This window comes from Pan paniscus, chromosome 11 (genome assembly GCF_029289425.2).
Source record: "Pan paniscus chromosome 11, NHGRI_mPanPan1-v2.0_pri, whole genome shotgun sequence".
NCBI lineage: Eukaryota > Metazoa > Chordata > Mammalia > Primates > Hominidae > Pan > Pan paniscus.
In genome coordinates this window covers 88005259-88019616 of record NC_073260.2, presented here as the reverse complement: position 1 = coordinate 88019616, position 14358 = coordinate 88005259, and the positions used below count along the sequence as shown (strand labels likewise).

Here is a 14358-nt window from a genome sequence, read left to right as displayed (position 1 = left end):
TAGCTGGGATTATAGGCTCGCGCCACCACGCCCGGCTAATTTTTTGTATTTTTAGTAGAGCCAGGGTTTCATCATGTTGGTCAGGCTGGTCTCGAACTCCTGACCCCAAATGATCTGCCCCCGCCCCCCCACCAAAGTGCTGGGATTATAGATGTGAGCCTTTGCACCTGGCCTAACAGTTTCTCCATACATAGTGAATTGTAGACAACTACAATTGTAAATGTGTAAAGAGACTGTAACCTTTAGCGAGTCTCAGGCAATCACAGCAGCGGAGTTTTGGCCAATCACAGGTGGCCAACTGTTTAAACAGTGCTCAAAATAGTCAGAGGTTGAGTTGCAACCAATCCAGCTGTTTCCATACTTGACTGCAATTTCTGTAAGTCATTTTCCTTTTTCTGTCCATAAATGTTATTTGAACATATGGCAGCCCGAATCACTCTGAACCTATTTTGGTTCCAGGGATTACTGGATTTTGGACTTATTCTTTGGTCAATTCAACTCTGTAAAGTTTAATTTGTCTAAAGATTTTCTGGGCCGGATACAGTGGCTCACGCCTGTAATCCCTGCACTTTGGGAGGCTGAGGCGGGAGGATCGCTTGAGCCCAGGAGTTCGAGACCAGCCTGGCCAACATAGCGAGATCCCGTCTCTACCCACAAATAATTTAGCCAGGCGTGGTGGCGCGTGCCTGTAGTCTCAGCTACTGGGGTTCTTATTCCTCGTGGCAACACATTTTGGAGAGGGGGAGGTATGCCTGTCTTTGCTGGGTGGGAGAACGGCCAGTGGGCAAGGGAGGACGAAAATGAGAACTGTGACTGCCAGAGGGCACGTCAATTTTAGGAAGAGAACGAAAGAAAGTTGGCTTCTGTGGAGACTTGGCATATCCACGCCACCTGGAAAATCATCACGTGCCCTCCGGGGCCAGACCAAGGCCTCAAGTCACCCCTCGCAGCCCAGTGGACCTCCCGGCCATCCCTTTCACGGCTCCACAGCGACCGCGAGCCGTTGCCCCGGTGAGAACCCCCCGGCACTGTGCGCGCCCCCGCCTGCCGTGCGCGTCCGCTTCCCTGGGATCCGGCGCCGCGCGCGCCCCCGGCGCGTCCCCGCCCCTTCCGGCCCGGGAGATTTGATTCCCTTGGCGGGCGGAAGCGGCCACAACCCGGCGATCGAAAAGATTCTTAGGAACGCCGTACCAGCCGCGTCTCTCAGGACAGCAGGCCCCTGTCCTTCTGTCGGGCGCCGCTCAGCCGTGCCCTCCGCCCCTCAGGTCAGTTCTCCCGCCTGCCCGCCGCAGTCGCAGTTGATGGCTGGGGTCTGGGCTGTGCGGGGCGCAGCGGCCCAAACCCAGTTTGCTCCTGGCTCTCGGGAGACTGGAGGATTTCATCGGAGCCCCGCGCTTTACCAGCCCTGTTCCCTGGATAAGATATTTGACCTTTCCGACCCGCGGTTTTCTTCTCCGTAAGTGGGGATAATGACCGTGTCTACTTAACAGGGTTATTGAAGAGGTGTTCAGGCTAAGCGTTTGCCACCTAGGAGGCTGCGATAGACGTGAATTCCCATTTCCCGTTTCCAGTTTCCGTGACTCTTCCCCGCGAAAAAAGTTGACAGAAGGGTTTCGAGTTTTTTCTGTTTGTACAACTCAGTTTACTGGGGCAGTCCAATAAAAAAGGAGATGTGTTATCACTACCTTTTCAGAGTCCAAATCCATCCTCTCCTATCATCTCCCCAAAGTAGTGGCTTCAGAGGCTCACACTAAAAGGGGAATTTTTTTTCTTTTTCTTCAAGACGGAGTTTCGCTCTTGTTGCCCAGGCTGGAGTGCAATGGCGCGATCTCGGCTCACCGCAACTTCCGCCTCCCAAGTTCAAGCGATTCTCCTGCCTCAGCCTCCCGAGTAGCTGAGCTTACAGACATCCGCCACCACGCCCGGCTCATTTTTTGTATTTTTAGTAGAGACGGGGTTTCACCACGTTGGCCAGGCTGGTCTCTAGCTCGTGTCCTCAGGTGATCCGCCCGCCTTGGCCTCCCAGAGTGCTGGGATTACAGGCGTGAGCCACCACGCCCGGCCTAAAAGGGGAATTTTCACCGAATGCTGTATCAGTAATAGGAGCAGCAGGATTGCTCCCACCAAGAAACCTGGTGTAGGGTTGTGGGAGCTGGAAAGGGTAGACTCAGGGAAGGCTGCCCAAGAGAGGAATCAGGTCCCTAGCACTTAGGACGGGTAATTACCTTTGGTATTTCTCCTTTGTTAGTGGAATGAGGTGAGTATCAGGAGCCTGGATTGTTGTTTAGAGGCCAGTGTTCCTAACTTTGGTTTAAATTTTGGTTTCTGTTTCCCATGGAGTCTGGCTAGAAAATCAGAAATATCAGAAAAGCCCTTACTGGGCCTTCGTGGGCTTGTTTCTCCCAAGGGTCTGTGCTTTCTGTGTAACTACTGTGGACCAACTAGATGGGCAGATCAATCCCAATGAGTGCCTCATTGTTGGTGCTCCCAGAAGCCTTTGCAAGGGAGCAGGGCAGGATGCTAATTAAATGTGTTACAGGCCACATTATAAACCATTCTGAGCCCGGCGTGGTGGCTCACGCTTGTAATCCCAGCACTTGGGGAGGCCGAGGTGGGCGGATCACTTGAGGCCAGGAGTTCTAGACCAGCCTGGCCAACATGGCGAAACCCCGTCTCTACTAAAAATACAAAAAAAAAAAAAAAAAAAATTAACCGGGCATGGTGGCGCATGCCTGTAATCCCAGCAACTGGGGAGGCTGAGGCACGAGCATCTCTGGAACCCAGGAGGTGGAGGTTGCGGTGAGCCGAGATCTAGCTACTGCACTCCAGCCTAGGTGACAGAACGAGACCCTGTCTCAAGCAAATAAACAGACAAAACCCAAAAAACCATTCTGTATTCTACTTCCTGTTTGAAATTATCCTCAGCATCAGTGTCTTTCCAAGCTCTGTAGATAAGGTAAATGTATTTATGCGGCAAGTAATAGAATAGCCCAAATAATATTGTTAAAAAATGCCCCCAATTTGTTGCTATCCTTTAAAATTTAACCATAAACGTCTTCTCATTATCCCAATTCCTTGCTCTTCTGAGAAGTTAAAGACCCCAATTATAGGCCGGGCGCGGTGGCTCACGCCTGTAATCCCAGCACTTTGGGAGGCCGAGGCGGATGGATTGTGAGGTCAGGAGTTCAAGACCAGCCTGGCCAAGATGGTGAAACCCCATCTTTACTAAAAATACAAAAAATTAGCCGGGCGTGGTGGCGCACACCTGTAATCCCAGCTACTTGGGAGGCTGAGGCAGAATTGCTTGAACTCAGAGGGCGGAGGTTGCAGTGAGCCGAGATTACGCCACTGCACTCCAGCCTAGGCAAGAGAGCGAGACTCCGTCTCAAAAACAAAAACAAAAACAAAACCCAATTATATATACCCCCAATTCTTCTATTTATTTAGTCAAGCCCAGAAGGGCACTCAGGTGTCTGATTGGGGTCTAATTTCCTTCTTCATTATTCACAGTTGAGAGGCTGTCTTCCGCGTTGACTGTTAATATACCTCCTTCAGCAGCTACAAAGTTGGGTTACTCTGTTCTCAAGGCTTTTCTGTATTCTATATTAACAAACTTTAGAGGATAAACAGGGCACATGAGAATATTTAGAACCAGCTCCACATTCACAAAGATTTACAAATCAAGTATAATCTGCTATTAGTGTAGCAGTTTGTAATGTAAGCACCAGTTTTCTCACATTGCAGCAACAACGATATTCCCTTGATTCAGTAGCTATAATCTAGGCCCACATTGGTATTACTCATCCAAAGACATGATGTAATTTGAGAGAAGGGGGTAGATAGAGAAAATGGAAGAAAGAAAGAAAAAAAAAAGTGCATGGCTTCAGTCTTACCTTAGTTGGTAAATAGACAACTTGCCCATCTCTGCTAGTTTTCCAGAGGCCATGACTGGGATGTTTATAACTCTTTTGGGAGAAGTCTATTAAGTTAATTAGGACACTCTTAAATCCCTAATCTGGGAAGTGAATTCCAGCATCTTACAAATTGCTTTCTCTTTCTGACTGACAATTTGAAATAGCCCAGTCCTTTGCATGGAATGTAAACATGTGCATTCAGATTTATAGTCCAGTGTTCCTCCATTTCCATTCTCCTGCTCTCTTTCTTCTTCTGTATCAGGATTCCAAAGATTTCTGAGCCTTAGGTTGACCTCTATACTTTTACTGTTTTTATTGCCTTTTGGAATTTCTTAGTCCTATGGTTCCTGTTTGTTTTTAGGATGAGGTTCCAGTTTATCCCCACATTTGCCCCACTGACAAATGCCCTTTAAAATATTTCTGAATTAGTGTTGCTGTTTAAAGTATTTAATCCTGTGCCTTCAGGTGCCCAGTGAGAATAAATTTGTCCTCTGTGATATCTCCTTGCCTTGAGTAACTTTTTCTACTCCAGTGGAAGCAGAATGTTTCATTTTCTATCAACAATTTTCCCTCAGTACTGGGACCTGACCTTGCTTCTTCTAATGTTTGCCTACCGTGTTCATGCAGATTTTGTTAGGTTAAATGTTCAACCTACTTATTAAGTTGGGTCCAGTGTGATCTTTTCCTAGGAAATGGCTTAATATTGTTTATTTTATCAGAATGTCGTTTTGCATGTTATCTTTTTGTGTGCTATTTCTGCTTTGATGTTGAAGACTGAACCTTGTTTTTTAAAGCTGATTTAATTTTTTTCTTGAGTGTTGATATTTTTCCTTCTAAAGCTTCTGCTCTAGTTTTCTATTCATTGACCAAATTTTTTTTGTTTGTTTTTGAGCTGCAGTCTCACTCCTGTCGTGCAGGCCAGAGTGCAGTGGCGTGATCGCGGGTCACTGCAACCTCCACCTCCTGGGTTCAAGCGATTCTCCTTCCTCAGCCTCTCTAGCAGCTGGGATTACAGGTGTGCATCACCACGCCCGGCTAATGTTTGTATTTTTAGTAGAGACGGGGTTTCTGCATGTTGGTCAGGCTGGTCTCGAACTCCTGACCTCAGGTGATCCTGCCTTGGCCTACCAAAGTGCTAGGATTACAGGCGGGAGCCACTGTGCCCAGCCGTTTTTTACTTGCTGATAATAATTTTCTTTTTCTCTCCAAGTAAAATGATTCATGGAATCAGTGTTTCAGGCATAGAAAAATGATATTTTTAAAATGTCCTTTGTGGCTTTTGGGGTTTTGATAAGTTCATTCAGATTTTTTTCCACCTCAGTTTTAAGAAGACTACTCATCATTGTATGAAGGGCCTTCTCTTATTAAGCTCTGTCTTCCTTTTTAAGCTCACCACACTTCTGAGGTTGAACTCACACTCTAGGTCTTCCAAATTCATGGCCATTATTAAGGCTTAGTAACATGCTAGTCACTTAGTTCTGGATAAGGGCAGGGTGAAGAACAGAGAATTTGAAGGTAGTTTACGTGGCACCTGCCACTCATCAATTTGAGGCTTAAACAGGCTTGCTTGGCCAGGGCGATGGCTCACGCCTGTAATCCCAGCACTTTGGGAGGCCAAGGAGGGTGGATCACCTGAGGTCAGGAGTCTGAGACCAGCCTGGCCAACATGGCGAAACCCCATCTCTACTAAAAATACAAAAATTAGCCGGGTATGGTGTTGTTCGCCTGTAGTCCCAGCTACTTGGGAGGCTGAGGCAGGAAAATAGCTTGAACCTGGGAGGCACAGGTTGCAGTGAGCTGAGATCGCACTACTGCACTGCAGCCTGGGCACCAGAGCGAGACTCCATCTCAAACAAACAAACTAGCCAGGAGTGGTGGCATGTGACTCCTGACCTCAAGTGATCCACCCACCTCAGCCTCCCAAAGTGCTGGGATTATAGGCGTGAGCCACTGCACCTGGCCTCGACTAGATTTTAATTTTTAATTTTTATTTATTTTTTTGAGACACAGCTTCACTTGTTACCCAGGCTGGAGTGCAGTGGCACGATCTCGGCTCACCGCAACCTCTGCTTCCCGGGTTCAAGTGATTCTCCTGCCTCAGCCTCCCTAGTAGCTGGGATTACAGGCATGGGCCACCACGCCTGGCTAATTTTTTATATTTTTAGTAGAGATGGGGTTTCTCCATGTTGGTCAGGCTGGTCTTGAACTCCCGACCTCAGGTGATCCGCCCGCCTCAGCCTTCCAAAGTGCCGGGATTACAAGTGTGAGCCACTGCGCCTGGCTGTTTTTTATTTTTAGTAGAGACAAGGTCTTGCTATATTGTCCTGGCTTGTCTTGAACTCCAGGCCTCAAGCAATCCTCCTGCCTTGACCTCCCAAATTGCTGGGATTACAGACATGAGCCACCATGCCCAGCTATCTTTACGCTTCTTCCTTTTGCCACTCCTAGCTGTAGGTTTGGTATGGGGAAGACCTTAGCTATCTATGTTTTCAACATTTCAAATATTTGTCTTTTGCTTTTAAGTCTTTACAACTGTTAGTGATTTTGTATGGTGTGAGATAGAGATCCAATGTGTGTTTTTTTTTTTCCTTCACCTCATGGCTAACCAATTGTCCCAGCTCCAGAGCTGCATTTCCATCACCTGTTACCTCTAAAAGCAGCCTCAGTTCGGTACCTGTCAACTTTTACTTCCTCTAGGATCTTTGCACCTAAATTCCCTCTTTCTGGAATATTCTCCCTCTAATTCTTTGTGGGCTATGACTGTTAAGGCCTACAGACCAAAGACCACATCTGTAGTAAAAATCATTAGATGTATTTAGTTTGCTGCAGCAAGAGAAACCATACTCTTGAGAATTTTGGGTAGTCTCAGAGTGAGTTGAAAGGGGCAGAATGAGGGAAGAATGAGGTGGGCCTGAGGATGTCATTGAAGACAATGAAGTCAGTCAAATAAAGGATCTTTATTTTAACAGCCTTGTATGGAAACATTGTTTATATGGTTATGTTCAGATTCTATTGAAACCATTGTTCAAGTTTTGATAGGAATATCACAGTCTGATTACTGGCAGGGCTGATTTTCTCAATTCTCATCCTTTGAATTAGAGCTTGGCTTAAATGTTACCTTCTCAGAAACCACTGTTGCTTATTTTTATTTCAGTATTTAGTATAGATAATAATAATAGTAATTATTATTTTTTGAGACAGAATCTTGCTTTGTCTCCCAGGCTGGAGTGCAGTGGCGTGATCTTGGCTCACTGCAACCTCTGCCTCCTAGGTTCAAGCAATTCTCCTGCCTCAGCCTCCCGAGTAGCTGGGATTGCAGGCGCACACCACAAGGCCTGGCTAATTTATTTATATATTTATTTATTTATTTTTGTGAGATGGAATTTCGCTCTTGTTGCCCAGGCTGGAGTGCAGTGGCACGATCTTGGCTCACTGCAACCTCCGTCTCCTGGGTTCAAGCAATTCTCCTGCCTCAGCCTCCCGAGTAGCTGGGATTACAGGCATGTGGCACCATACCTGGCTAATTTTGTATTTTTAGTAGAGACGGGGTTTCACCATGTTGGTCAGGATGGTCTCAAGCTCCCGACCTCAGGCGATCTGCCCGCCTTGGCCTCCCAAAGTGCTGGGATTACAGGTGTGAGCCACCGCGCCCGGCCTAATTTTTATATTTTTTAGTAGAGACCGGGTTTTACTATGTTGGCCAGGCTGGTCCCGAACTCCTGACCTCGTGATCCGCCCACCCTGGCCTCCCAAAGTGCTGGGATTATAGGCGTGAGCCTCTGCACCCGGCCTATAAATTATAATTATTAATTTGTTGTCTACTTATTTGCCTTTTGTCTTCTCCACTAGAATATACACTCCATGAGGGCAGAATCATATTTCTTCTCCATTATAGCCCTAGTGCCAAGGGCAGGTTTGGCATATCATAGGTGCTCAGTAAATATCTGTATGAATAAATGAATAAGAGCAAATTCAAAAGTTTTCTAGAACTGCATTAGCAGTTTTTCCAGACACACTGCTGATCTCTAAAAGTCAACCAAGAGGGTATTTTCTACAAGTAAGATGGAGATGGTATGAGTGTGACTTTGTATATTAATGTGCATAACAGGGCCCTACTTAGTTCTATGGTTTTTTAAAAATAAACTAATTTTAAAACTCAGGGAGACAAAATCAATAAGATCTACCTAATTTTTTTACAACTAATTTTTATATAGTATTTGATGTATAATTAACAGTATATATAACCCACATAAGTTGTGAAGCATAATAATAAAATACATATCATATACATAATAAAATTGTGTATGACTGGGGTCTTAGTTTGGGTTTTCCTGATGACTACTGATAATTTTTTCATGTCTTCTTTTTTTTTTTTTATTTTTTATTTTGAGACAGAATCTCGCTCTGTTGCCCAGGCTGGAGTGCAGTGGCATGATCTCGGCTCACTGCAACCTCTGCCTCCTGCCTCAGCCTCCCGAGTAGGTGGAACTACAGGCGCGTGCCACCACCCCTGGCTAATTTTTTATAGTTTTAGCAGAGACAGGGTTTTGTGGTGTTAGCCACGATGGTCTCCATTTCCTGACCTTGTGATCCACCTGCCTCGGCCTCCCAAAGTGCGGGGGTTACAGGCGTGAGCCACTGCACCCGGCCTTTTTTTTTGAGACGGAGTTCCACTCTTGTTGCCCGGGCTGGAGTGCAATGGCACAATCTCAGCTTACTGCAACCTCCGCCTCCCAGGTTCAAGTGATTCTCCTGCCTCACCCTCCCAAGTAGCTGGGATTACAGGCTCCTGCCACCATGCCTGGCTAATTTTTGTATTTTTAGTAGAGACGGGTTTCGTCATGTTGGTCAGGCTGGTCTCGAACCCTGACCTCAGGTGATCTACCCTCCTCAGCCTCCCAAAGTGCTGGGATTACAGGTGTGAGCCACCTTGCCCAGCTTCGTGTCTTTTTTTTTTTAATTATTTTTTCTTCAGGTAGCCTCCCGAGCCAGAGTAGGCTCAGAGACACCCTTTTTCATGTTTTTGTTGGCCATTTGTGTTTCTTTGAGAATTTTTTTTTCTTTTTTTGAGACAAATTCTGACTGTTTCACCCAGGCTAGAGTGCGATGGCACGATCTCGGCTCACTGCAACCTCCACCTCCCAGGTTCAAGCGATTCTCCTGCATCAGCCTCCCAAGTAGCTGGGATTACAGGTGAACGCCACCCCGCTTGGCTAATTTTTTGTATCTTTAGTAGAGATGGGGTTTCACCATGTTGGCCAGGCTGGTCTCGAACTCATGATCTTGTGATCTGCCTGCCTTGGCCTCCCAAAGTGCTGGGATTACAGGCGTGAGCCACCATGCCCGGCTGAGAAAAGTTTTTTGTATCATTTGCTTATTTTGCTGTTGAGTTTTTCTTATTGTTTTGTCAGAGTTTATGTGTTTCCTATGTACATCCACTATTATATTTGTTGCAAGTATCTTTTCACATTTATGGTTTTCTTTTTTTGATGGTGTCTTTGGTTGTATAGAAGTGCTTATTTTTATTTTTATTTTTTTTATAGATGTGGTCTTGCTATGTTGCCCAGGCTGGCCTCGAACTCCTGGGCTCAAGCTGTCCTCCCAAGTGGCTGACAACACATGCACCACTGTGACCAGCTGAAGTTCTTAATTTTAATGTTGTTTAATATATTAATTTTTTTCATTATTATTATTAGTACTTTATTTAAGTGATCCTCTCCTATCCTGAAATAATGACAATATTCTTTAAAAAGTTTTAAAGGTTTATGTTTCATACTTTTTAAGTCTATCTGGAATTCATTTTTATGTATGGTGTGAGATAGGAATCCTTTTTTTCATATGGCCAATAATCAGTTTTTTCAGTATCATGTAAATGCATAAGACTTATTTAGATTTGCAGTTACAAGAATGGAGGAGATGATCCGGTATTATTTCCTTTATTGATTATGTACTCTCTGTCTTCTAGGTTCTTTTTCTAATTCCAAATAAACTTGCAAGAGGACTATGAAAGATTATGATGAACTTCTCAAATATTATGAATTACATGAAACTATTGGGACAGGTAATTGTTATTTTTTTTTGGAGGCAGTGGATAGATCAACTATTTGAGAGTATAGATTATTTGGGTAGGTGTGAGCTTTTTCGTCTAACCCACACAGTTTTAAAATTCTTCTACCTACTTCAGTAAGAAAAAGTGGAGCAAGCAGAGAGGAGAATAGTAGGAGAAGCCCTGTAGGTTATTGCAAGGACTTTGACTTTTATTCTAAATAATTTATTCTAAATATTTCTTTTATTTCTTTTTTTTTGAGACAGAGTCTCACTCTGTCGCCCAGGCTGGATGGAGTGCAGTGGCACGATCTTGGCTCACTGCAAGCTCTGCCCTCCGGGTTCACGCCAGTCTCCTGCCTCAGCCTCCCGAGTAGCTGGGACTACAGGCGCTCGCCATGCCTGGCTAATTTTTTGTATTTTTAGTAGATACGGGGTTTCACCGTGTTAATCAGGATGGTCTCGATCTCCTGACTTCGTGATCCGCCCACCTCAGCCTCCCAAAGTGCTGGGATTACAGGCATGAGCCACCGTGCCCAGGCTTCTTTTATTTCTTGACTTTTATTTTAAATTAAAGTCATTGGAGAGTTTTGAGTTAAGGGGTAATTTGACCTTTGTTTTTACAGAGTTGCTGTGGCTGCTTGGTAGATAAAAGGTTGGATGAAGGAGGGCAAGAGCAGAGGCAGGGAGATGTTAGCAGACTATTGCAATAATTCAGGTGTTGATGGTAGAGATGATGGTGGTGTGGATGAGGGTGATGTGGTAAAAGCAGTGAAAGGGGTGGGACATTTTACACACACACATATATACACACCTATGTGTGTATGTTTTTATTGAGGTATAACATATAGTAAAATATGCAAAGTGCAATAATCTCAGTGGAGTTTTACACATGTATATGTATACACATACCCATATATTCCCTGTGCGGATCAAGACATAGACCGTTTCCAGGGAGTATCTGCCTGCTTTCCCCCAAGGTAACCATTGATATATTTTGAAGACAGAGCCAATGGGATTTATTGATGGGTTGGAGTGCTAGAGAAAGAGAAGGGCTAAGGATGGTTCCAGGGTTTTTGGCCTGAGCACCAGGGAAAATGGAGTTGCCCTTTGTTGAAAGGAAGAAGACCATGGGAGAGACTACTAGGAAGTTCTTTTTGGAAATGTTAATTTGGAGATTTCTTTTAGCTGCCTGAGTGGAGACATTTGTCCAGCTTTTGGTTCAGTTTTGAAAAATAATTGCTTATCTTCAAAGTTTTTTTTTTTTTTTGGAGATGGAGTCTCGCTCTGTCGCCCAGGCTGGAGTGCAGTGGTGCGATCTCGGGTCACTGCAAGCTCCACCTCCTGGGTTCATGCCATTCTCCTGCCTCAGCCTCCCGAGTAGCTGGGACTACAGGTGCCCGCCACCATGCCAGGCTAATTTTTTGCATTTTTAGTAGAGACGGAGTTTCACTGTGTTAGCCAGGATGGTCTCGATCTCCTGACCTTGTGATCCGCCCGCCTCAGCCTCCCAAAGTGCTGGGATTACAGGCGTGAGCCACCGTGCCCGGCCTCAAATATTTAAAACTGAGTGGAAGTTTCATATAATTTGTCTTTGGCCTCAGCAACTTTATATTGTGTTCTAGCAGTGTTAATTATAAAGGAAATTTAATTGCAGGGTTATTCATAAAGCAGATTTCTAAAGTGAGTTCTGTTTTTTTTTATTACAAAGTTTGAGATACACTATCGTGGTTAAAAAAAAACAAACCTTCAGCTAGACATTGGATAACAAGAAGCAACAGGAAAAAAAAGCCACAAACTTCTAGGAAAATTTGGCTTGATGGAGTCTTTTAAAATTACTATATATAAAAAGGTGTTTGTGCCTGAGTCCTTGCTTATGCTTTCATAATACATTTTCCTACTTAGGTGGCTTTGCAAAGGTCAAACTTGCCTGCCATATCCTTACTGGAGAGACGGTAGCTATAAAAATCATGGATAAAAACACACTAGGGGTAAGTTTAGATTTATTTTAAAAATAGTCCACTTATAGATCAGTTTCGTGAATTAAAACCTGAATTGTTCTAATGTTCTAGTTACTGCTCTTAGAATAATATTTTTATAGCTTTTAAAAAACGTATAGATCTGTGGTTTTAAAAAGTAATCTGGGGGAAGGGATTACTTTGTTCTTCAGATTTTAACGCAGGGCAGTGGCACATATTTGAAGTCTGTAGCATCCATCTGCAGTCTGTAGCCTGTAGGTGTTTCTGGATATTAATGTGTCCCATCTTTCTTTTCTTTTCTTTTTTTATTTTTTTTTGAGACGGAGTCTCACTCTGTCGCCCAGGCTGGAGTGCAGTGGCGCGATCTCGGCTCACTGCAAGCTCCGCCTCCCGGGTTCACGCCATTCTCCTGCCTCAGCCTCCCGAGTTGCTGGGACTACAGGCGCCCGCCACTACGCCCGGCTAATTTTTTTGTATTTTTAGTAGAGACGGGGTTTCATCGTGTTAGCCAGGATGGTCTCAATCTCCTGTCCCTGTGATCTGCCCGCCTCGGCCTCCCAAAGTGCTGGGATTACAGGCGTGAGCCACCGCGCCCGGCCTCTTTTCTTTTCTTTACTTTTTTTTTTTTTTGAGACGGAGTTTTGCTCTGTCGCCCAGGCTGGAGTGCAGTGGCGCGATCTCGGCTCACGGCGACCTCCGCCTCCGAGGTTCACGCCATTCTCCTGCCTCAGCCTCCTGAGTAGCTGGGACTACAGGTGCCCGCCACCATGCCTGGCTAATTTTTTTTTTTTTTTTTTTTTAGTAGGGATGGGATTTCACTATGTTAGCCAGGATGGTCTCGATCTCCAGACCTTGTGAACCGCGTGCCTCGACCTCCCAAAGTGCTGGGATTACAGGCGTGAGGCACCGCGCCCGGCCCCATCTTTATTTTCTTATGATACTCTTACTAAATATAAATCATTTTGGTACTATAGATAGGTAAATAGATAAATATTATGTCCTAGCTTTTTTTTTTTTTTTGAGACAGAGTCTCACTTTGTTGCCCAGGCTGGAGTGCAGTTGCACAATCACAGCTCACTGCAGCCTGTACCTGCTGGGCTTAAGTGATCCTCCCACCTCAGCCTCCTGAGTGGCTGTGACCAGGGGCACATGCCACTATGCTTGCCTAATTTTTAAACATTTTTCTAGAAACAAGGTCTTAGTCTGTTGCCCAGGGTGGTCTCAAACTCCTGGCCTCAAGCAGTCTTCCCATCTCAGCTTCCCAAAGTACAGGGTATGTAGGGGTGAGCCACTGTACTTGGCCTGTCCCAGCATTTTATTCAAAATGGCTTTAGAAGTTATCTAATTAAATCCTTTTCCTAATCAGCCTCTTTTTCCTCTATGTGAATTCTTCCAGGGGGAACAGCTTGTTATCTCCTAAAGCAGCCCATTCAGTTTGTGGTCTTGGCTACAATGTATAAAAAGTTATTTTTATGTTGAGATAAAGCCTGTCTCTTTTGGTGGTTTTTCTGGGGCTTCTGTACCCATTCCAGTGTTTGAAGTCACCTTGAGTCATCTTTTTTTTCTAATTCCTTCTACCATTCTTTGTTTTTTGTTTTGTTTTTTTTGAGATGGAGTCTTTCTCTGTCACCAGGCTGGAGTGCAGTGGCGCGATCTCGGCTCACTGCGACCTCTGCCTCCTGGGTTCAAATGATTCTCCTGCCTCAGCCACCTGAGTAGCTGGTACTACAGGCGTGTGCCACCATGTCCAGCTAATTTTTGTATTTTCAGTAGAGACAGGATTTCATCATGTTGGCCAGGCTGGTCTCGAACTCCTGACCTCAAGTGATCCACCCACCTTGGCCTCCTAAAGTGCTGGGATTACAGGTGTGAGCTACCACTCCCAGCCTAACATTTTGTAATTGTCCTTAATTATCAAACATAAAAAATAATTTTTGGTTGGGTGTGGTGGCTCATCCCTGTAATTCCAGCACTTTGGGAAGCTGAGGCCAGAGGATTGCTTGAGGCCAGGAGTTCGAGACTAGCCTGGGCAATATGGCAAGTCTTGTCCCTACAAAAAATAAAAAAAATTTAGCCAGGTGTGGTTGTGCATGCCTGTAGTCCCAGCTACTTGGGAGGTGGTGGTGGGAGGGTCCCTTGAGCCCAGGAGGTTGAGGCTACAGTGAGCTGTGATTGCACCACTGCACTCTAGCCTGGGCAACAGAGCAAGATCTTGTCTAAAAAAAGGTTTTTTTTGATGTTTTTATTGTTGGAATGAGATAGGGCTTAATATCAATTGTTACCTACTTTTTTAATTGTTAAAGATGTAAGTTCTGATTAACACGTAAATAAGTCAAAGGGAGCCAGGCACTGTGGCTCACACCTGTAATCCCAGAACTTTGGGAGGCCAAGGTGGGCGGATTGCCTGAGCTCAGGAGTTT

The 14358-nt window shown here is 45.0% G+C and overlaps 1 protein-coding gene across 14 annotated transcripts in view; it reads left to right on the top strand.

The window, feature by feature from the left end:
• Positions 1 to 1097: 1097 nt before the first annotated feature.
• MELK (maternal embryonic leucine zipper kinase) overlaps positions 1098 to 14358 on the top strand; it is a 103506-nt gene continuing 90245 nt past the window's right edge. For 2 of the 14 annotated variants that reach the window (XM_003829869.4, XM_003829868.4), the window contains exons 1-3: positions 1124 to 1265; positions 9880 to 9975; positions 11865 to 11950. In XM_003829869.4, coding sequence (XP_003829917.2) covers positions 9918 to 9975; positions 11865 to 11950 — 144 coding nt within the window. In that variant the 5' untranslated portion in view covers positions 1124 to 1265; positions 9880 to 9917. Of the gene's footprint in view, positions 1457 to 9879; positions 9976 to 11864; positions 11951 to 14358 lie in introns of all 14 variants that reach the window. The other 12 variants (XM_063594391.1, XM_055092036.2, XM_003829870.4 and 9 more) reach the window with 9 other exon arrangements.